Raw genomic sequence first — 23926 nt, forward strand, 5'->3', positions numbered from 1 at the left:
TGTGACTGCAGGCTGAATTTGCATTAGAGCCACCTGCAGGCAGACAAGGACAGTCACGCCTACATTATGTAGAGAGCAGTTTTTTAAGAGCTTATTTCAGTTTTAGTTAAATCACCATCACCATTCGGGTGGAGAAAGCTTGTGTTCAATCTCCCTCACGACGTGCAGGTTTTTAGTAGTAAAATAATTGCCAAAATACAAAGCAAACACTTTATTGAAATACATTTTTCTCTGCGACCTGCGGGGGGGGGGGGGCTAGGAGGAGGAGTTGGCTGTCCGACTGCGGTCTGGAGTGTGGGGCCTTCCTGCTGCTGCGGAGTCGGGGCGGTCTGCCTCCCCCCACCGCAGGGAAAAGGGTAACACCACCTGGGTCTGGGTGCAGTTCCCCCCCTCCAGGGGCAAGGGTACCTAGACCCGGGGCTTAGAGTACGCTTGGGGAGTGTGATCGTGTGTACAGCGTCTCTTTATGTCTGTCTCCACGTTGGTTGAGTGTGGAGTAAGTGTATATGAGAGCATGAGGGTGGGAATGGATGTTTGTATATGTGTGTGCCTGTATTTCTGTGTCTATATGTCAGGTTGGGTGTCAGGCGCCACCTCTCTGGGGACATCTTAGGCCCTCCAAGGTATGGAGGCCTATCTCCCCCTACCACCACTTCCCCTGCCAGTGGCGGACTCCCTCAGACATCGGTGCGTTGGTGGTTCTTTGTGTCCGGGGATGGGCGTCCAGGTACACACCGGCTCACTCCTTGGCGGCCGCTTATCGGGGCCTGGAGCCTGGGGCTCGCTCGGGCCCCTTCGGAGGTGGGGTGCCCCCGGCCTCTCGGCCTGGGGCTCGGTCACTCAGGCACGGCTGGCTGCCGGCGGAGCTCACGGGCGCGTCACTGCAACTCCCCCTGGCTTCTGCTCCGCGGCTGCTGAGTGAGCCCTCATCTGGGACTCTCCTCAGCTCTTTCTGGGACAGTGGCGCGGCTGCCCCTCTGTTGGTCTTCCTTGGTCTCTTGTGTTCTGCGGGCCTCTGGATGTCTGGAGTTTTGATCTCCTCCATACCTGCTTCATGCCCTGGAGGACGGGGCTGTGGCCCCCCCACACCCTCTAGCAGATCATTACATGAAGGAACCTTTTAAAAAAAACAAGCGCGTCCATGCTCACAGGTGTACACACGGGTGATCACACCCACAAACTACACCCTTTTTGGCTCCTACCTCAAAGCACACTGTGTTCTGTTGATCTTATGTGCTGCACAATAATGTTTAATATTTAGTATTTACTGTCATATTCCCATATATCATTGTGATGTTGTTTATTCTATTACTCTTGTTCTCTTCTGCTTGTTTTCTTTTTTCTTTCTCAGCAGGTGACCCAGGTGATTGATATATGCATTTTTTTTCTTTTTTTCTTCTTTTTTTTCTTTTTCTGCTCATTCTGTTGGTTTTTGTCTTTTGCCCTTCTCCCCCGTCCCTCTTCTCAGCTGTTTCTCTTTCCCTCTTTCTTTCTCCCCTTCTTTCCCCCAGTCAAGTCTGTCCCGTATTCAGCAAGTGAAAATAAAATAAACAATAAAAGGTGAGTCAAATGGACCATTACGGCAAGGCTGGGATGGTCAATTTGGTAAAGTAAATCCGTTGGGCATCTTTCTTTGCCTTTAGACAATAATTCTGATGGCAAAAGAGCCAAACGGGACAGGCAAAAAAATAAAAAATAAAAAATACATTTTTAACATTTAAAAAAATGCATGTAAGTACGTGACAAATTCTTTGAAAAGGCAATATTACAATTAGGTTTAAGAAAATGGACAATTTTAAAATTAGTCCAGCATCACTTCTATAGTGACAAGACCACAATGGCAAAATAATCACATAGAAAACCACATTCTGTTTAACTAATAATAATGATTATTACTATTATTATTAGTAATATTATTGTTTCTACAGATCTTCCTCCACTTCCAACTGCTCACACAAACCTGAATCAGGAGACATCAACAAATAAGGATCACATTTTGCCTCATCCCAGACCATCAATCACTACTACAATTACTGACAACTTCTGTGCTACAGAAGTTGAATCAGAATCAGAATCAGAAAGGGTTTTATTGCCAAATGTTGAGCAGGTTTACAACATTAGGAAATTGCTGCGGTGCTTCAGTGCAAACATACTGTCATAAATTACGCTTAACATCTGCCAGAAAATGCTGAGGATTTTCTATGAGTCTGTTGTGGCCAGTGCGATCCTCTATGCTGTTGCATGCTGGGGGAGCAGGCTGAGGGTCGCAGATGCCAACAGACTTAATAAACTAATCCGTAAGGCTAGCAATGTTGTGGGGATGGAGCTGGACTCCCTCAAGGTGGTGTCGGAGAGGCGGATGCTGTCCAAGATAAAGACAATGTTGGATAACACCTCCCACCCACTCCATGACATGCTGGTCAGTCACAGGCGCACGTTCAGTGAGAGACTGAGATTACCGAAAAGCACCACTGAACGACACAGGAAATCATTCCTGCCTGTGGCCATCTCCCTGTACAACGCATCCACTTAACACACTGTTTGCTGCTACAACTACACATGTTTCTTTTCCAACTATTTATTTATGAGTGACTTATGTATGTATGTATGTATATATATGTATATATTGTACTATTCTTAGTTAGTGTATTGTCTGTCTTGTCTTAATGTTGGTTTAAAATGGAGCACTGTAACAAAAAATAATTTCCCCCAGGGATCAATAAAGTATTCTGATTCTGATTCTGATGATTCTGATTAAATAGACATGAAAATAAAAATAAGAATAAGAATTAAAAGTGCTAAGTAGATAGATATATACATGAGTGCAGGTGGTGATCAGTGCCAAACATGGAATGATGCAGTGAACACAGCGTAGGGTCATGTGTTAGTGGTGGGAACAGTCATACGGTTATTGTTCATGTGTCCAACAGCAGAGGGGAAGAAACTGTTCTTATGGCGAGAGGTTCTGGTGCGAATGGACCGGAGCCTCCTGCCTGAGGGGAGCAGGTCAAACAGACTGTGTCCAGGGTGTGAAGGGTCAGCTGTGATCAGAGTGCACGCCCCAGTGTCCTGGAGGTGTACAGGTCCTGCAGAGATGGGAGTCTGCAGCCAATCACCTTCTCAGCAGAGCGCACAACACGCTGCAGTCTCTGTTTGTCCCTGATAGTGGCTCCAGCGTACCACACGGTGATGGAGGAGGTGAGGATGGACTCGATGATTGCAGTGTAGAATTGCATCATCGTCCGTGTTGGCAGGTTGAATTTCTTCAGCTGCCTCAGGAAGTACATCCTCTGCTGGGCTTTCTTAATGATGGAGGTGATGGTGGGCTCCCACTTCAGGTCCTGGGTGATGGTGGTACCCAGGAAGCGGAATGAGTCCACAGAGGTGATGGGGGTGTCAGTCAGGATGATGGGGGGGAGTGGGGCTGTGTGCTTCCTGAAGTCCACAATAATCTCCACTGTCTTCTGGGCATTCAGCACCAGGTTGTTGTGGCTGCACCAGGACACCAGACGTTCAACCTTGGTTGGTGGGCTATATGCCAAACCTGACGCTCCAGGTTCTTTTTGTACCTGTGCCAATGGCATCGCATGGATCCAAAACTGCCCAGCTACTTTAGTCTTTCAAGACTGTTGTAACTGCTGTGACAGGCCGTAGAGACTCTTCTATATTTGGATTTACAAACAATCCCTGGCTTTATGGAAAAATACTGTCTTTGCATTTCCTTCTGTAACACTGATAGTGTAGAATTTATACTTGCAGTTTAAATTCATTCTTGTGATCTCCACATTGTATTTACTTACATTATTTATAAACATTACGCAACATCTAATCCAACTGGCATTACAATTATAACGGATCTGATTCTAAAAAGAATGTGCACATTTATAACATCCAGAAACATCTTTGTAATACATCATTTTCCATCACAAAGTGCAGTTCTGTGCAACAGTTTAAGGCAGGTGAGAGAAAAAATGTTGTAAACAAAGAATGCTTTCAAAAATGGAAGTGTTAATCATTTATTTTCATCAATCAACAAAATGCAGTGAATGAACAAAAGAGAAATCTAAATCAAATCAAGATTTGGATTGACCCCCCTTTGCCTTCAAAGCAGCATCAATTCTTCTAGGTACACATGCACACAGTTTTTAAAGGAACTCAGCTGGTAGGTTGTTCCAAACAGCTTCGAGAACTAACCACAGATCTTCTGCGGATATAGGTTTCCTCACATCCTTCTGTCTCTTCATGTAATCCCAGACACATTGATGATGTTGAGATCAGGGCTCTGTGGGGGCCAAACCATCACATCCAGTACTTCTTGCTCTTCTTCATGCTGAAGATAGTTCTTAATGACTTTGGCTGTATATTTGGGGTTGTTGTCCTGCTGCAGAATACATTTGGGGCCAATAAACAATCATTTATATTTGTGAAAGCATTCTTTGTTTACAGCATTTTTTTTCTCACCTGCCTAAAACTTTTGGACAGCACTGTATTTAGGAAAAAAGGCTGTATAAAAGGAGACACAAATGAAATTTGCTAGTGACGGAATCAGTCAGTCAGACGGGGTTTCAGCTTGTTTTTATGGGTCAGTATAATGTTATGCCACATTTGGACATTTGTTTTGATCATTTAAGCACAAATTCATGTCCTTCATCTGAATTTTATTGTTTTGAGGTTTGGCCTTCGGAGTCTAACCCTTGTGTGACCTAATCCAGGTTTGGCAACATATGAAATAAAATATTATTAATTATAATTATTATAATTAGATTATTCATTTGAGGATGCTAACTATGAAGCAAGACCCACCGTTTCTGTGTAGAAAATATTAAAAAGTAATTGGTTTTGGTTGCTGGAAACGTGTATACCTTTGTAAAAATGAATGAAATTTTAATAAGATATGTGAAACACAAAGGAGTGACTTTGGGTTTCACTTTGGGTTGACTTTTAAGTCAGAACAAATATTTTAGTTGAACAGAATAAGAAAAACTACAACAGAGTACATTCTGTTGGCTCATCAATAAAACAAAATCAAAGCTTTTGAATGAAAAGTTGAAAAGCACTTAGTTTTGATGACCAAAATGACTTTGACATTTGTTATATGACTGGTTTTAGAAAAAGCTCATTACTTATTTTTTACAACTTAAAATATAAATTAAATAAAAATAAAATTTTCAAAATGAAAAATTCAGAATCTTTTTTTTTTAAATTGAAGTGTCGATTGAGCAGTCTGACAAATGTTTTCAAAGTAATTAAATAAATGTAAGTTGCATATAAGAGTTTTAATTTGCAACATCTTTTTTTTATTAAAAATGTAAAAACTCATGTATCAAATAGGACACATTGGGCCTTGAGGGAATAACCATCACATCCGCTTTGAAATCTGCAAGTAAAAATCTGCAATTACTAATGACCTTCACTTTAAGCATCTTAAGATTTTATTTTAAGATTTCATGTTTTGGCTGCTGTGTTAATGCATTTTAATTTTTAAGGTCACTACGTTCCATCTGTGAAAGGTAATATGCAAATTTGTGCAAAACCACTTGTGTGTCATTTGCTTTAATTAATAACTCTTTTCTTGTCTTCTTTACTGTACATTAAAGCTATTTTTATTACAGATGGAAGATTGTTACCTGGATAAAACTGTCACATTTTCAGAAATGTTACTTATTCTAAACCTGTTGTAAAATTCCTCATATGTACTGTATATAGCACAAGTGTAAAAATGAATTTCATTTTGTGTTTCATCAGAAATAATTATGGGAAAATTCTGTTAGGTCACAGTAACTGTGATTCAGACTCATCTGAGATTTTTAGTACATGCAAGTATGGAATCATTTTGAAAATCCTAGGTGGCACAACATTCAGGCTGATGACAACACTCGATCCTCCTTTGTTATGGCTGATGGGTAATTAAAAATAAAATTGTGCACAGATTCAATCACATTTACAAATCTGGAATCATTTTAATGAGTCAGCCAGTAAAACAGCATTCTTTGAACATTAAATCCAGTATTTTATTTAAATTAAGCATCCCTGTAGGTAGTGCTGTCATTAGTACTATTCATTATGAGCGGTCCAAATCAAAAAGCCATGAGATGTATCTTTATGACGGCACTACTATCAGTGTCCCACAATAAGACATATATAATAATTGGTTAATTGAATCATATCATACCACCATAGAGTTCAGAAAAAAATAGTACATCAGTCTGCATAGAGCACCAAAACTTAATCTTGAATGCAAAATTCTAGATAGCCAATTCACAGTGATTTTACTGCAGAAAGGTCAGTGCTCTATCTACTCACATATCACTGAAAAGAGTCAGTAGTCCACATAAAAGATAAAAGTACATCCCACTTTGAAATGAGCAAAATTGTAGTTTCTGATTCTATAATGCAAAAGTTATTTAGTGCAATATCAATGCATTTTGTATGCTATTCATGTGTTTATCTTATCACCAATGTTGTCAATTGCTTAGAGTTCATGGACAGAGCTGTGGGGCTCAGGGAGCTTCCTAATGTCACAGTTCTGGATCAAATTGAAGTAAAAAACAATCATCTCCTCGTAGTTCTTAGTGGAAATCCTTTCATTGATGCCATGGAATCTGAGAAACAAAGGAAAAAAAGGATTCATGGTACTTGGAACAAGAAAGTATTTTATATATTCCCCTCTTCTATTCATGCTGCATGATCTGTTTCTAGAGTTGAGAAATAATCACTGCACGTGGAATTCACTTTTGTGTGAGAATCGCATCTGTAACCGGAAGGTCGCCGGTTCGATCCCTGGGCTCTCTGTCCTGGTCGTTGTGTCCCTGGGCAAGACACTTTACCCTACTTGCCTACTGGTGTTGGCCAGAGGGGCCGATGGCGCGATATGGCAGCCTCGCTTCTGTCAGTCTGCCCCAGGGCAGCTGTGGCTACAACTGTAGCTTGCCTCCACCAGTGAATGAATAATGGTATTGTAAAGCGCTTTGGGTGCCTTGAAAAGCACTATATAAATCCAATCCATTATTAATTCTTCTTACTGTATTTATTCAATTTTAAATTGAGGTCTGCAGACATTTTTGGTGAAAATATATTTTGACAGTATTAAAAGCTGCTGAATTCTCACCTCTCAGGGTCACCTGGCTTAAACCAAGCCGGGGAAAACCGATAAATATTTTTGGTCAGGTCGACGAAGTGTCGACTGTCTGTGTTTCCAATACAGATACCTGCACATTTAAATATGATATTAAATTACTTATAATGTCCCGAAAGATGCTTTAAAATGCTTCCAGCTAATTCATAAAAATGTCTACAAATCTGTATGAACTCTACCTGGAGCAACTGTAACTGTTGGAAACAAGTCCAGCACCGTTTTCTTAATAATTTGGAAGCCAAAGGCCTTGTCATCAGCACCGCTGATGGGTAGAGGGTCAAATCCATCAACAAGTTCTACCTTCACTCGCTGGTCGCCCACCGTATCCTTGATGATGTCCAGTACCTAAAAAAGACAGCACACATCTCATATTCATGTCAAAGTGTACATAGTAAGGCATTCATTCTCAAAAAGGACTCTACCTCTTGTACCGACTGCGCTGAGTGAATTCGTAGATTTACATAAGCTTCAGCAAGGGAAGGAATAACATTTATCTGCAGAGGGAGGGAGATATTGAATTTTTACAAAGAAAAGTAACAGGCTTAAAATCTTACTTCTTGTGAATTACATTCAATTTAAAATAATCACTGCACCTTTACTCCTGCATTAAAAAAGGTGACTGCTGTGGTAGTCCTTACAAATGCATTAGATACTGGTTTTCTTTCAAGTATCCTGAAACATAAAAACTGGTCTATTTCACTGGAACCAATCACAAGAAAACATGACATTTGAATTTATATTTAAATGATATTTAGCAGTTATTACCTGCTAAGGAGCGGAGAGAAGAGCCACAAATTCGACATTATGAACTTTAGTGGTAAACTGAACTGAAGGCAAAGAATTAGTAGTTGGTAAAGAATGAGTACATGAGTATACTACTAGTAAAGAAGTATTTAGATTACCCTACCTTGTGGGCCAGATGCTCAAAGGTGTCACCTTCAGGACCATAACCAAATAACCTCGGCATTGGGTTGTCCTCTAGTCTGAGGAAACAGGATCACAGTTAAATCTTTTATACTAGCTTTTTAAACATGGGGTAGTAAAATTATGGAAGGCAGTGAAACATATGAACAGAGAAGCTAAACAGAACTCATTATAGTTTAAAAAACAATGTTCCTCTCACCTTTTGATTGCTGTGGCTAAGATCCCAATGCTAGTTTCCCTGGGAGGCATCGAGGAGTGACCAGGGGCCACAGACACACTAAGCTTTATAGCAGCCTGGCCTTTTTCACTTAACCCAATTCTGCAAATCATAAATCATACACATAAACATAAGATGTGATCAACACAAGTGCACAACACATGTTTAGATAGGTTCTTACAGAGCAGCAGGTCCTTCAAGACCAGGAATGATTCCATCAGATATAGTCAGGCCCTCATCCATGACAAACAACAGCTGGACACCACGTTGCTTCAGAATACGCACTATGTTCATCGCTCCATTGAGACCATTGATCTTAAAAAAGAGATTTTGAAGAGCACAGCCATTAAAATGTGATATTTCCAATCCCACTTAAGTTTGTAATGTCATAGTGAAACTGTTAACATACTTCTTCATCATGACCAAGACCGATGTAAAATCCCCTGCGTGGAGCATAGCCCTTTAACAGCAAGTACTCCAGCGCCTGAAGTATTCCCTAGAAGAAATAAATCAGCTGTTTAGCCAAATATACCTCAAGTCTGTTTAAAAGTAAGCTCACACAAAAGTAATGTTTTCACACCATTAGATTGTTTTTGTCATCTATGGTTCCTCTGCCGTAGATGAAGCCATCGATCTCCTTTGCAGAAAATGGTGGCGCTTCCCAACCATCTGACTCTGAAGCAGGTACTACATCAATGTGGGCCAGCAGCATGTATGGCACCAGTTCAGGCTGTGATCCTTTCACCCAAAACAAGTGGCTGTAGTTTGCCACCAATTCATGATGAACCAAGCTAGAAGAGAAAACTGTAGGGAAGGCTGACAAAAAAAAACAAGCTGAAAGAGCAATTCTTTTCTTAAATTCATCATCTATCGCTTTAATTAATTGCAGCTCTGCAAGATCCCTCTGCTCCAGAAGGCACATGTGCAGGCCCGTCCTTAATTCACCAGCGAACATCTAAATGATTCAGAGGATTTGAAGAAAGTTCTATTGTCAGATGAAACCAAAGAACCCAAAGAACACCATCTCCATAGACAAGCATGGAAGTGGAAATATTATGCTTTGGGTCTGTTTTTTCTGCTAAGGATACCGGACAACTTCACCACATAGAGTGGCTAATGGACAGGGCCATGTAGCATAAAATCTGGGATAAGAACCTCCTCCCCTAACCCACAACACTGAAGATGGGTCATGGATAGGTTTTCCAGCATGACCTAAAACATACTGCAAGGCAACAAAAGAGGTAAATGGTTAAATAAAGAAGCACATTAAGCTTATGGAGTGCCATAGCCAGTCTCCAGATGTCAACCCTTTAGAAAGTCAGTGGAGGGAGCTGAAACTTCAAGTTGCCAAGTCAGAGTCAAGAAAACTAAAAGTTTTAGAGAATTTCTGCAAAGAGAAGTGGGCCAAAATCCCTCCTGAAATGTGTGTAAAACTGGTGATCAACTTCTGTCTCACTTACTTAAAATTAAACTTCCATACAAACTGGAGACTGTTCTTTTTTTTTTTAAGTGAGCAAGCTCACATTTTCAGCAGGGGATCAAATAATTATTTCTCTCACTGTACAAACAATAAATGTTTTTGAGAAGTCCCCATACACCAAAGCAAAGAAAACTCTGAGACAGTTAAAGACAACAAGCTGTGATTGTAATGAAGTGTTTCAGCAAATATAATTTTCCCCCTGTTAACATACATGAGGCTTTTTCAGTTGCTTAGTAACAATCCAATTTATAAAATAAAACATACTGAGAAATGGCTGCTATGTTTATTCTTATAACCGCAGTTAAATGTCTCCCACTTTGTCGGGGATGTTTGGAAAGAAGGGTGAATGTAATGTAATGCATGTATTATCCTTATTGTGAATGAAAATGAACAAGTGAAGATCAAGTAGCAATTTCTGCATTTGTTAAACATAAGGACTTTTATTTGTTTTCAATTGTTTTTAAGCAGAGTCAGCTTCTTTTCTTGAATTGGAAGAATCTGTTCTCATGGCACACCTGCAGCAGGTATACATAGGCATCATTTTACCAAAATACACTATATTGGCAAAGTCAGAAATCAACTGTCCAAATCATTGAATTCAGGTCTACACTAATGGAAAGAAGGACGCCTTGGACCACTGAGTGTCAGAACAACTATCCAGGATGAAACAACAACAAACAATCCATGAGTACATCAGGAAAAGGGCCACTCTTTTGTTGGGACTGCTCTGTCTCTTGCTGCACTTTTCCATGGCTGTGCTAGCAACAGCAGCCTCTTGTGACTGCAAGGACATTATACTAGTTGTTGCTAGTACAACTGTTGATGGTGCAACTGCTAACATGTTGACTAATTTGACAAATTTTAGTGCACCTGTGTTTTTTTTAGTTACAAAGGGTAGGCCAGCATAATATTAAACTCTATGGCCAAGAATGGGATGTAACTCAGTTACTATTAGTGTGAAGGCAAACAAGCAAATACTTTTGGCAATATTGTGTATCAACGCACTGAAAGATACTGTTCCAAATAAATAGTAAAATATTAGATAAAACAGTGAATTGTGTGTCACTGACAAAGGCATCAATTAAGTATTTTACAGTGGAATTGAGGGTTACATTGTGGTTGCTGTGGGTTTCACTAACCAGCTGCCAAAAAAGTGCCATGAACTGCTGTGTAACTTGCTGCTTAATGATGATTATTATTGTTAACCTTTCTGGAAGTTTACCTGTCATCAGATTTGTTCTACACTTCCAATAAAGACTAGAGTAAGCAGGTAAAACGCACCAAAACCTCAGGTCATGTGACTTGATGTTTTGAACCACGTGCATCTCAATGTAGGTTTCGACATACCTGGGCTCGGCAAAACGTCGAAAGGTCAATTCTGAATAAGGTGTACGGAACAAAGTACATCTGCACAGCAAACACTAACTGCGTCTTTATCCATTTATTAGCGTTATACAAGTTTGACATACAAAAACTACATTAACGTTTAGAGTTTGCTACAACTGACCGATCAAATCATGCGTGCAAGCGTCGACAGCCATCAGCTAGTTCCAGTTGAGCATATTATATATAAACAGTGTTGGGAGTAATGGAATACATGTACCGCCGTTACGCATTTAAAATACAAAAACTAAGCACGTTTTACTGGCAGGTTTACCTTTTCGGAGGAATCTGTCAAATTCATGCAGCGCAGTGGTGTTGCTTTCTGTATTTGAGAATGACACGGTGGGGATGCGGATTGCCTCTGGACAAATGGAGACAAATTGTTACCAAACAGAAGTGTCTCTACCTCCATCTACATCCACTACAACACGACTCCGAATACCTTTAAAATTTGCTAGGAGCTCCTCTCTCTGATGGTGGTCAATGACGAGCGATTTGTTATTCGTCTTTTCCCAGTGTGCGAGTTGAAGTCCGGCGTTAACGTCCAGTGAAAGAGTCCTGATAGCCGCTATTGTAAATAACAGCAGGACTGTAATAAGCAAGCTGCTAATAATTATCTTTAAAAACTTAAATATTCTTAACTTTGAACCCGACTCAGTCATTGTAACGGCTGTTGTGTTTACCCCGGAACTAGTCGACTATAACTGTAGGCTGAATTTGCATTAGAGCCACCCGCTGCCAGACACAGACAGTCACGCCTACATTATGTAGAGAGCAGTTTTAAGAGCTTATTTCAGTTTTAGTTAAAGCACCATTCGGAGAAAGAATATACAAAGCTTGTGTGCAATAAAGGCTTGTTTTGCAGTATGAAAAGGCGCATAGAAATTTTATTGAAGTACATATCAAACATTTAAAAAAAGAGGGGGAAAAAAAAAGGCATGCAAGTACCGTGACAAGTTCTGTGAAAAGGCAATATTACAATTAGGGTTAAGAAAATAGACAATTTTTAAAATTAGTTCGTTTCAGCATCACTTCTATAGTAACAAGAACAGTGACAATATTATAGAAAAAACAACAAAAAGAAAAGAAAAAAAAACAAGTATAAAACTGGATTTTGTAGTTCGCTTCCACAAAAGGGGAAACAAAAATCTGTCGGTGTGAAAGTAACACTAAATTAAAGCAATGTTAATCCTGTGCATAGTCAACATCTGCGTCCTGTGACTCTGCCTGAACCAGAAGCCTGTCCTCACCGTATGACCAATAGCTTAGACTGTCCTCAACATTAACATAAATAAGGTACAGGACACATGCTACAATTATGAAAACTAAAATCTGTATGTGAATGGGTACAAGATAGCGCTCCACCTCCCGTCTCTGCTGGGTCATGGGACTCACAGGACTGTCAGGGTAGGAATACTGGACAGGTCTCTGTGCGGCACCCTTGATGGGTCTCCGTCGAGTGACGCTGAAAAACAATGGAATACACATCCTTATAATTGAGTCAGAGCACTTTCACCATGTGAAAGATGTTCATCTGCCAAACATTTTTTATTTATTTATTTTTTTAAATCTTTTTATTTTATCTCTTATGCAGCAAGTAAGAGTTTCAACAGGGTTTGTGTGGTACTTACTAGATCCCTGTCGGAGTGGTCTTACTGTCTGGAAGGATGTCCTTGAAAGCATCTTTCACAGGTTCCTGGGGAGGCTAGAAAAGACGGTAAAAATGAGTGAAATCACACAAATGAAACCAGAAACAGTAAAGACAGGAGCCCTGCATTTCAAGTAGAATTGAAAGATGGTGACCGTAATGAAAACAAAGGTTCTGCTCCCAAGTTTGATGTACTGGGATGTTTGTTTTGTTTTTGTTTTTTTAAATTAAAAACAGTGGGTTGGGAAAGGAAAGACTAACCAGAATATTGACGATGCATGACATTAGTAACTGCAAATCATATACCAGAGTTTGGTAAAACATTTAAGCAATTGTTAAAGTTAATGTGCCAATTGAATTTTATAGATTGATTTAAAATAAAAATGACATCAAAGTTCAATCAACACCCCATCAAACATATAGTGCTTGTGTAGTAAGTGCATGTGCATCCCATCAAGTGATATGGATCAAAATCCAAATCTTAAGAGCCAGTAAGATGTATATGACACCATTCTCCATTAATGTGAAAAAAATAAATAAATAAAAAAAAAAAAAAAAAAACCTCTGAAACAATTCAGCCGGCACCAAAGTTTGTGTGTAAAGTGTGACTGAACACCATAAGCTCTGACCCCGTCTGACTGTGCCCAGTTTTCCTGCACACTGGTCCCATTGAACTCGCACGCATTGTCTGTGACAGACCGTGAGCTCGAATTCTCCATCTATTTACAGCAAGAATGTAAACTGAGCAACAACTCCAGCAGAGATTATGTATAACAAAAATAAAGACTGAATATGGAGCTTTAAATGTGGATCAACTTTCCTCCTCAACCATTTGAGTGATGCTGAAGTATTGAGAAGAAAGTGATGAGTCATCAGTGGACTTTGATCTAGGTAGAACCTGCAAGGTATCATGTTAAAAGCAATAAAACATGATGCATCTCCATATGAATGGTAAATAAAAACCATCGAACTATGGTATGTTGAGAGGTTCACAAAGCAAAAAAAAAGACTAAGGAATGCAGAGAATTTAAAATTCATAGGGCGCCTACTAAGACCAGCCTACCGTTGATCCTAATCGTGTGTGGTGATCTGCAGCAGATGTGCTAATAATCTGTGAGCACTGAGATTGACTCCGCTCTGAAGACTTTAACGCATTCCGTGAATTCCAGTTGGAACTACATCTTGTGTTCCTAGGAGGACAAGGGCGCTTAAAAAGCCAAGCCCATGAAAGGGGGGGGGGAACAACTTTGTTATCACTTAACAATTCAGTTTGACAGAATGTTCTTGAAATGATATGAAATATCTGCAGTAATTACCAGCCTTGATGAGGGTAAAAAGCACTGTGGGTAAAAAATGTGATTCTGAAAAGTTAAAGAAAATAACATCAAAAGTTACAATTCAAATGCTTTGGCAAAAATCTGAATCCAGTATTAAAACTGCAATGAGTAACCATTAGGTGGCACTAGAGGGAAGTTTTGTGCTGTGATAGAACTGTTGAGTGGCAGTATGATACCCAGCAGATGGCAATAAGGCCAACTTACTTCCAGATTGTTAAAAAGAGAACGTTTATTAAAAAAAAAAAAAAAGAAAAAAAAAAAAAGTGACTCATCTAAAAGAACCAAAGTCTCTAAAATAATTCCTCACCTGGCTGCTCTCTTGTTGGGTTTGGTCTGAAGGGTCAGGTTGTTTTTCTGAACCTGTACAAGCCAGAGAAAAATACAACGTTGTGATACGAATAAAGCAAGATCTTATTCAAATAAACCCCCAAACATTTCTTGTCATACCCAAGTCTTCATCTTTCTCCTGCTGCCTTTCCTCCTCTTCAGAGTCAGAGTACAGTATGGCTTTGTCTGCTTCATTCAACCTTTCACATCTGTCAGACTGTAGCAGTTTATGGAGTTTTCTTTCATACAAGACCCTAGTGGAGGCTGGCATTAAAACACAGCATGAAACCAATTTCCTCTTAAGGTCTAGGTCTATATAGATCTAAAAACCATCTGAATGTTATGTATAAAGACTTTCTTTCAATGGGAAAAAAAAAATTAAAAAGGTGCTTAAAAATCTTTTCATAACCCTCACCAGTTATAGGCCCAGGTTTAACACCATGTTTGCGTAATGTGGCCTTGAGGTCCTCATCAGTCAGACAACTTGGAACAGGCATCTCTGCATCCTCTGGATCTTTCTTGTCCTAACAAAGACAAGATTTGCTCGATTTAAAGTGATAACAGCTGTGAGTTAAATGCCAGGAAGATCCAGGTGTGAAGATAGAAATAAAAACAGCTGGAGGCTGTCATTTATGGATCCGTTCAGTCTTCTAATCATGTTGTAAGTCATTTGCGTTCATGTTTAGATATGATAGAAAAAAAGATAGAAGTAAAAAAAAAAAAAATTAAAGCTATAAAGATTTTAAATTTTATTCACACTAAAGCCAAATAAAGTTACTTTGTTGTACCCCACCAAACCAACTGAAAAATTAATATAATATATAAATAAATTTTTAAAAAAAATCTGATACATAATATAAAATACCAAATAAAAAAAAAAACGAGAGAAAAAAAATGTATAAACTTAGGTTGCAACTCATAATTCACATTCAGGGGGAGACCAAGGAAACGTCACATATTTATTACCATTTCTCAGTTTAAACGCCTGTTCACTTTATCTTGCAGTTTCTAAAAGTGAAACTGACACAATGTTGTGCTTAGTTTTGATAGTTTACCCAAAACATGACAAGCGCCAGCGTTCCCCTTCATAACAGAGCTAGATGAGCGTGACAGGTGCGCACACGCCTGTAATGGTAGCCTCCATTACAGAAACATCTCATGTAACATACAACTGTACAGCAGGTGGTTTAAGTGCTTGAAGTCCTCAAGTGTGCAACAGCAAGAGGGCTGTTCGGAAGCAATGGTCCAGAGCTCCACACCTCCAAAGCACACAGCTGCTGAACTTGTGCTGCTGCGGTGTGAAAGAATTAGCATTGGCAACGTCTGGCATTATTGATACCAATTTAATGTATGGACATCAGTTGTGACAGCCGATACTAAAGAGCCGTTGCACAGAGCGAATACTTTGTCATTGTCACTCATTAAGTTCGTCTCTACTTCGAAAAAGTCTACAGTAGAAAAACCATGTAGCCACAAAATATGGACTCACATCTCCTGCACGGTCCTCCTCGTCGCTGGAGAAATCCGCCGCGTTTTTCTGATCAATGTGTTTGAGGTGCAGCTCCACATACACTGCCTTTTTGCCCGCTGCAGGTGGCAGCGCGACGTTATGAGCGACTAAATCCGACTTTAGACGAGATTTAGAGAGATGGGCGGGCTCCTCCACAAACGGCATTTCACAAGAAAACAACAGCAAAATGTGAGAAAACAATACTGTTCGGTGCCCTCGGTGGAACTGCGAAGAAAGCCTTCTGCTGTAATCAGACTAGATTGAGAACAGCTGCAGTCCAAGACTTGATTGGCAGCAAGAAACTCCGCGTTACATACAGGAGACCAGTATCCAAGCTCGTTGTGAATTTATATGTTTCAGCTGCATGTAATGTCTGTTTGTTAAACTAAGTAGAAAACTGAAAATGCAGTCCAGACTTTGCAGTACAACTTTGAGCTAGAATATTAGTCAGAAAGAAAAAGATTTTTATTGTAATTTTACTTTAAAGCTAAAACTATTCATTCCCAAAAATATTTCCATCTAAATGGAAGTCTATTTATTAAAATTAGAGCTGGTGGAGACATACTGCCATTAAAAAGGAAAAGCACAAGCGTTTTTAATTTGTATATTTTAAGTCCCCTATTGTGATGGATACAGCCATTGACATTTAGAGGTTTATGATCAGTTAATTTTTTTTTCAGTGAGAAAAGACTGATTCTCATTATGAATTTAAAGATGTATACAGCAGTTTCAGTAAAATAATCACATACCTTTGACTTCCAGGTGTGACCCACACTTTGGTTGCTGCTGGCACTGTGATATATGCTGCTGCAGCAGCATTTTGACACGAGTGATGCATTCAGGCCGTTGAATTGGTGAGTTCTTATTTTCTGACACCTGTGAGCAGATGAAGAACAAAAGGAAAAACACTGGTTCAGGTGATTATCTGTTAAGCAGGGAATCTAATATGTCAGCAGACATTGTTTTCACTTGTTTTTAGTTACTTTTGTGACATTTACAATTAACCATCTCCCATATTGTACAATCTGACAATATATAACGGCTGCATCATATTTGCATGATCAGACCTGTTTCCAGCAGTTTAACAGTAATAATAATAATATATATATATATACACTTGCGCTATTTGCAATGTTGTCATAACCTTGAGGATTTTTCCACATAATGCAATTTACCAGCAAAGATAAATTCATTATCACTGTTGCATCAAGGCATGAGCTCATTGTCAAGGGTGCTAATCTCAATAATAGAGTTCACTTCACTGATTAATTCATATTTGATGTATTTCCATATTGTTGGGGTACAACAACAAGATGAAAACATCAACATATCCTCCCAGCGCTGAAGATAAAAGTATTATCACTATGGTGATTATTCTGCAGGCTTGTCAGCATATTGGCATATCTATTCCCTACCACAAATTTTAATGTTTAGCTGCTGTTTAGGTGTAGTTCAGCTCACTCTGTGCTGACTTCTGACATAACAATCAGGTCTTGTTTAGCATACGACTGTGTTTTAAGCTCCTGTAACTTCTGATTTAGCTGAACTGGTTCTAAATTCAGCTAAGCTGGTCAAAAGCTGAAACTCAAACTGAGCTCTCAGATAGGATTAGTCTCTGTGTCCAGGATTCCTTGTCTTGCTTTCAACAAACCACTATAGATTACTAACCTGCTGAGTAATAAGAGAGATCGTTGCAAATGAATTTAATTCATTTGTTTCAGGTGCAATCAATTTTAAACAGCATCTCTATTGGAATGGAGTTCTTAAATATTCCTCTTCTTCTTTAGATGCATAGGATGTGTAAATACACTCATCGGCCACTTCATTTGGTGCACCTTGCAGATACTGGGTAGGACCTGCTTTTGCCTTCAAATTGCCCAAATTCTTAGATTCAACAAGATGCTAGGGGCCCAAAGTGCCAAGAAAATCCTCCACACCATTATGGCACCACTAGCCTGAACCATTGATACAAAGTAGGTTGGATCCATGTTTTCATGTTGTTTCTGACCCTATCATCTAGATGTTGCAGCAGAAATGGAGACTCATCAAACCAGGCAATATTCTTCCTAACTTCTATTACATATTTTATTGACCCCATGCAAGCTGTAGCCTTAGTTTCCTCTTCTTAACTGACAGGTGGTCTTGAGTTGCTGTAACTCATCTGCCTCAAGGTTTGATGTGTTGTGCATTTAGACGCACTCTTCTGCTTACCTTTGCAGTAACAAGTGAATATTTGAGTTACTGTTGCTTTCCCGTTAGATGGTAAATGGCCTGTATTTGTACAGCGTTTTACTAGTCCCTAAGGACCCCAAAGCGCTTTACACATCCAGTCATCCACCCATTCATACACACATTCACACACTGGTGATGGCAAGCGACATTGTAGCCACAGCCGCCCTGGGGCGCACTGACAGAGGTGAGGCTGCCGGACACTGGCGCCACCGGGCCTTCTGACCATCACCAGTAGGCAACGGGTGAAGTGTGTTGCCCAAGGACACAACGACCGAGGCAACCTTGCGATTACAAGGCGAACTCCCAACTCTTGAGCCACGATTGCCCCGCCAATCAAAGTTCAAAGATTCTGGCCATTCTCAAAAATCCTTTTTTCTTTTCTTTTCTTTTCTTTTTTCTTTTTTAAAGAGGACTGCAGCACTGTGGATATTTTCATTTTTTCAGAACATTCTCTGTAAACCCAGGTGATGGTTGTTTGGGAAAATGCCAGCAGCTCAGCAGCTGAAATAGTGAAAGCCATCTGGCACCAACAACTATGACATGTTCAAAGTCTCTTACTGTAAATCACCTTTCTTCCCCCTTCTGATGCTCAGTTTGATCTTCAGTGGGTTTACTTGACCATGTCTACATGCCTAAATGCATTGAATTGGTTATATGTGATTAGCTGATTAGATATTTATTTAAACCAGGAGTTGAGCAGGTATACGTAATAAATTGGCTGGTGAAATGTATTAAGGAATTTATATACTCAGAAATTACATTGTCCTATTTGATATTGTTGCATATAGTGACATGCTGTTTGGCTAATAAGCTGGTATGTCTTAAAGTCTGACTTGAAATAAACTGAGTGTCAGAGCAACAAGATACATCGTGACCAGAATGCAATGTCATGCCCGTTAAAGTGTCCACGGATAAAGCAAAACCGATCACCTGAACAACACAAGCGTCATGTTAGCTCAAACACATGTAACTGCATAACTTCACTATATTGATCCGTGAATGCAAACATTACAGAAAATAACTGTTGAATTGTTGCTTATTGCCAATAATTTGCACCATTTTAGATCAGTTCAGTTAAAGTTATGAACCTGTATGCTGTTTTATGTCAATTCGCAGTGCTGCACTTGGCCAGTTGCTTTTGTGACTGACTCAGAGGAAACCGTAAAGGCCATTGTGTTAAAACTGGTGAAATGTTGCTATAGCAATCATCTGTTTGTCTTCAGAAGTCACTTAATTTTGTGGTTTTTAAATATCAAAGCCAAAGATTTTTTTTAATGTACACAAAGTCTTCAGATAAGATTCAAGAAGGCCAATTATGGATATATCAAAGTCACGAGATATTCATCAGGGAGTTATTGTGGTCAAATGCTTTTTGAATCCTTTTGAAAAATCTAGTTAAAACGAGACAGCAGGCAAACCACAGCAATTCACATGTGAAGCACTTGATAAACGTGCTGTGATTGTTCAGTTAGCTAAAGTGCAAACCATCTACTCGTGACATGAGTTTTGTCACTGATCATTGCCAGCTCCTCTAATTTATTTATTTATTTTAAAGTGATAATATTAAAACAATCGACCCTAGAACTAAATCGAGCCAAAGCCACTAAAACATTCAACATTCACAAATGTCATTTTATGCTACTTTTTGCTTTACTTTTAATCCAATTTGTTTTTATTTATTAATTACCCAATGACCACCACTGTTATTATTTCACTGGTCACTAGAAAACAATAGAAAACAAAGAACTAAGGAAACCTGGAAAGGAAATATTTCTTCTTTTTTTTAAAGTGACATAACATAAACCCAAACGCAAGCTCAGGAACTAAATCATTAGAAGACGGTACTTGGTTGGAAGAGCTGGAGGCAAAAGGTCCTTTTGGCTCAAAGGGCTCTGGGGACTCCCTGAGGGTAAATACCCACTGAAGGGCTGCCTTGTGAACTACACCCCTTTTTAAAGACTTTTGTTTTGTTTTTTTATGCATTCACATCAACAGCAGGCATGCTAAAGTGACTTTATAGTCAGTCAGCAGTTGGTATGAGTCAAAATATTTTTCGTTTCCTTCACTGTGTATTTTCTTTTTCATTTTTAAATGCCAGTTGTTGTTGCTGCATTCATGAATGCACTTCCAAGTCTTGACCAATCGCTGTTAAACCTATGTTACTACGTGTCCCTGAAGCAAGATCTAGTACATCTCCTCTTTCATCATTTCAAAAAACAGGGTGTTTCCTCCAAAAATTAAAAGAAATGCAAAAAAAAGAGTCTATGCTGAGGCGAATAGGCTTACAAAGATCACAGAGTCCACTTTAAACGGGCAGCTGGTGCAGAACATTCCACATTACTGAATTAAACACATCTCTGTATGCAAAGAGTCGTGACTATGACAATAAACCTCCCACTGGAAAACAAAGCTCTTTGTGGATGTTTTGGAAAGGCTGGCAGCAGCAATAAAAGATTTGTTTCATTTCCTTAACCATCTGCTAAGTCGCACATTTTATGAAATCTAGTCGGTCATTTCCCAAAAAACATCCCTAGGAAAATATCTTATGTAAGCTGCAACTCAAACTGACTATATGTGCCCCCCAACTCCAAAAGTTTGATTGAAAAGAGCTTTGTGATCTCGATGCTCTAGGCTACAGCTTTGTTGATGTAATTACAAAAGATTTCAGAGGCAACAAATAGCTGGTCTAAATAAAATGCTACAAACCCAAAGTAACATAAATCATCCCGCATGCTGGGAATACTTTATTTGTAATTTATCATTCCCTAACTAGTTTGAACTGTATTTGGTTTTCCGGTTTGATTTGGGGGGGTTTGTTGGGGGGGTTGTATATATGAAAGGAAATCACAATAAAGACACCTGACAATTTTTTTTTTTTTTTTTTTCCAAAAAAAAACCCCCAAACCCAAAAATCTTCAAATAGAGTTCCTCAGTTGAAAGTCCACTGTGTATCCAATGGCTTTAAACCCTACATGACATGTTAGAAAGAACTCACATAGGAATAGAAAGCCATAAGACGCATGTGTGGTTTGATTTGGAAGGCAGTAATACACAAACAGTGACTCGGATGCATTGAGAGAACTCATGTATTTAAGGTCCAGAGCTCGAAAACAAAAAGAGAGGAAAAACAAGGGTAGGTTTCAGACAGCATTCAGGATTTAAAACTCACATCCGCATGAATAATTAACTAAAGAAAGTGGAAGTATTCTTCTGAGGCCCAGGGGAGTAAAATGAGACTGTCTTGTGAGTCATTAGACAGTAGAAATTGTATTTTTCACAGCACAGACTCAAATAAATTGACCCCTTGCTGATGTTTGAATCTTACAGCAGTATTCTGCAAGGTCTTCAGTTCCTGAGGGGGTTTGGAGAATAATCTTTGATTAAAAATGCTGTTTTAAATCAATGTCTATAGAGAAAAGGTGCAGTGTTAATCAAAAGGATTTTGTTTCTGAATTCAAAACACATTACATAAACTATATTCTCTAGCAACCCTTGCCTGACTTCATTAAGCACAAATGAGATCATTTCCCCAGCACTGGGCACAAAGCTCTGCAATTTTTAAAAATGGCAGAGATTATTTTTCACAAAAATAAAGACAACATTTGCATCCATTTTGTCTAAAATAAAAGCCATGATACTGATAGGCTGAGCTTCATTCATTTGTTATATTTCTTTTGATATTCGTTCATACAGCCATGACTCTTGAATCCTAAACAAGTTCCAGAATTTCTGTATACTGAACCGACAGACAAGACTGTTCACCCCAATTTTAAGCACTGCTAACTATTGGAAGTGTTCTGGGCCATTTTCAACCCCTCAGTGAGTGGAGACTGAGTACTCAAGCTATGCAGGCCAAATCTGCTCACCCAGATGTCTTCTCAGATTATAGTAGCCTTTATAAAAACATGAAAAAATCTTGTGGACAGAAAGAAAAAGGGCCACTATGGAGGACAGAGGAGGCATTTGTTGACATTGTATCAAGTGTAACGCTGAGGTATTTGAGGCACAGAGAGGCCAGGTATTTGTCAGTCAGTTTTCCTTGTGCTTTTGCTGTCTCCAACTCAAACAACAAAAGCCCCATTGAGACAGCCTCCTCTTTTTTTTTCCTCTAGACAAGCACACAAAGCTTCCTGTACTAGGCTGCAACTGTCCGGTACTGAGACAACCACTTTTAGTTGCCCTTTTATGCACCTGTTTTATGTTTTACAGTACTAGCAAGAGCATAAAATACTTTATAAGACATTGTGTCTCATGATTTTTCTGCGTTTGACTTTGCTTTTTATGTGTTCGTAAGGCCAAACTTCCATACAAGGCAACTTTATTCCACAGAGATAACAAAATGAAGCACAAGCCCAGCAGGATTTCTTGAGGTTCCAATCATCTGACTGTTTGCACACTTAGATCAATATCTCGCTGGTATTGCATATGCTGGATATTCACATGACCTCTGACAGAGAGCATTAGCTACTTATTGGAGGAAAGTGTTTACTCAATCAGCCATTTCCAGGTTCAAAAAAAGACCATTGGCACCGAGCTTCAGGGAGCCTGTGCTCGTGCATGTCTCAGCATAAATTAGTAAAGCCCCTGTGTCAGTCTCTGTCCAGACGGGAAGGTGAATCTCAGCCACAGGCAGGATTAGCTTTAATCCCTAAACATCGTACGTGGTCCTTCTCAGCTGGGAGCCAATTCAGGCAATCATCATTGTCCAGATGTTTTTAAAGGCTCTTGATTATGGCTATATTTTATCATTTTTAATGCATTTCCCTGTTTTGTAGCAGAGAGGTATGGGCAGTAAGCAAACTTTCTCCAAAATATACAGGTGCAAAGATACAAAAGCACAGCAAATGATTCATATTGAACGAATTGACATCTGGACACTGATTTTTACTCTTTATAAAAGCTGTGGAGGTATGTTATCCTATACTTAATTGTAATTAACCAAAAACACATGCATTTCACTGACAGACAAGACAGCCAAAACATGCTGAAGTACTGCATACAACATATGAAAGCGCTGGAACATTACTGAAGCTGCTTCTTTTCCTCACTGTCAGCCTTGATGAAAACAAACGTCTATTTTGGCCGGCACACTTCTTAAAGTGATGGTGACCTGCATTCATAGTGCCCGATGCATTCCTGCGCTATAAATCTGACTCTTACCTCCTTCTCCCTCTCCTGCGTCCCTCGCTGGACCAAGTATGGCATCCCGTCAGCCTAATACTGTATGGAGAGACAATGGGTAGTGGGGGGGAGGAGTTACTATGTGAGCAGGAGCTAAAGTGGGGAGACAGAGGGAGTAAAAGCAGAATGAAAACTGGGAGAGAGAGAGAGGGGGGGGGGGCGCTCAGGAGGGAGATCGTTCGCTCACAATACTCTCAAAACACGAATGTGATGAAACGTTACATGAATGGCAATTCACCCCCCAAACCACCCCCTGCCTCCCACCGCCACCCCCTTCCCACCACTCCTCAAATACGTTAAAAACAGCAATCCAAAATCTGGAAAAACAAGAGACCAAAAGAGAATGGGTCCTGATTTTAAACAAGTCCCTTTCTTTGGCTTTCTTTGAATGAGTTCTTAAGATTCGTAGTTGGCAGAGTGCCCATGGGTCCTGGATGGAAAAGGATAAAAGAGGGGCTGAGGTAGGGGGGCTGTCTATTGTGTTTGTTCCCTTCCTTTCAGTCTTGGCACTCCAGTTGATCTTTGCAGCCAGTTTGCTGAATATTCCACTCA

General features: G+C 39.6%; 2 protein-coding genes across 3 annotated transcripts; both read right to left on the reverse strand.

Moving 5' to 3' along the window:
* Positions 1-5935: 5935 nt before the first annotated feature.
* On the reverse strand, positions 5936-11952 carry LOC112433963 (N-fatty-acyl-amino acid synthase/hydrolase PM20D1.2). The gene is made up of 13 exons (XM_024801864.2): positions 11582-11952; positions 11414-11500; positions 8857-9092; positions 8686-8772; positions 8458-8591; positions 8259-8378; positions 8043-8118; positions 7901-7962; positions 7729-7807; positions 7558-7629; positions 7315-7480; positions 7109-7208; positions 5936-6602 (listed from the first exon to the last, which is right to left on the reverse strand). Exons 1-13 carry the CDS (start codon positions 11799-11801, stop codon positions 6473-6475), a joined length of 1569 nt encoding a protein of 522 aa, XP_024657632.1. The 5' UTR covers positions 11802-11952; the 3' UTR covers positions 5936-6472.
* Positions 11953-12033: 81 nt separating this feature from the next.
* Positions 12034-16342, reverse strand: lemd1 (LEM domain containing 1). Of its 2 annotated transcripts, XM_024801865.2 has the most exons (10): positions 15941-16335; positions 14867-14975; positions 14572-14715; positions 14432-14484; positions 14104-14148; positions 13851-13994; positions 13608-13685; positions 13417-13506; positions 12771-12844; positions 12034-12604 (listed from the first exon to the last, which is right to left on the reverse strand). In XM_024801865.2, the coding sequence occupies exons 1-10, from the start codon at positions 16124-16126 to the stop codon at positions 12325-12327; spliced, it is 1203 nt and encodes a 400-aa protein (XP_024657633.1). In that variant the 5' UTR covers positions 16127-16335; the 3' UTR covers positions 12034-12324. The 2 variants fall into 2 exon arrangements, with proteins under 2 accessions (XP_024657633.1, XP_024657635.1); XM_024801867.2 differs by lacking the exons at positions 13417-13506; positions 13608-13685; positions 13851-13994; positions 14104-14148 and having other exon boundaries at positions 15941-16342.
* Positions 16343-23926: the final 7584 nt, after the last annotated feature.

Source organism: Maylandia zebra, linkage group LG20 (assembly GCF_041146795.1).
Source record: "Maylandia zebra isolate NMK-2024a linkage group LG20, Mzebra_GT3a, whole genome shotgun sequence".
Classification (NCBI taxonomy): domain Eukaryota; kingdom Metazoa; phylum Chordata; class Actinopteri; order Cichliformes; family Cichlidae; genus Maylandia; species Maylandia zebra.

What these genes read in the sequence shown, in the direction of transcription:
- lemd1 (XM_024801865.2), bottom strand. Translation starts at nt 16,126, where the DNA reads ATGCCGTTTGTGGAGGAGCCCGCCCATCTCTCTAAATCTCGTCTAAAG. An exon ending in CCCAACAAGAGAGCAGCCAG is followed by an intron (nt 14,149 to 14,431) that starts GTGAGGAATTAT and finishes TTAACTTTTCAG; the next exon opens with AATCACATTTTTTACCCACA. An exon ending in ACTGGGCACAGTCAGACGGG is followed by an intron (nt 12,845 to 13,416) that starts GTCAGAGCTTAT and finishes CGTCTTTTCTAG; the next exon opens with CCTCCCCAGGAACCTGTGAA.
- LOC112433963 (XM_024801864.2), bottom strand. Translation starts at nt 11,801, where the DNA reads ATGACTGAGTCGGGTTCAAAGTTAAGAATATTTAAGTTTTTAAAGATA. An exon ending in TTCTCTCCGCTCCTTAGCAG is followed by an intron (nt 7,808 to 7,900) that starts GTAATAACTGCT and finishes TTTATGTTTCAG; the next exon opens with GATACTTGAAAGAAAACCAG. An exon ending in AACAGTTACAGTTGCTCCAG is followed by an intron (nt 7,209 to 7,314) that starts GTAGAGTTCATA and finishes TTAAATGTGCAG; the next exon opens with GTATCTGTATTGGAAACACA.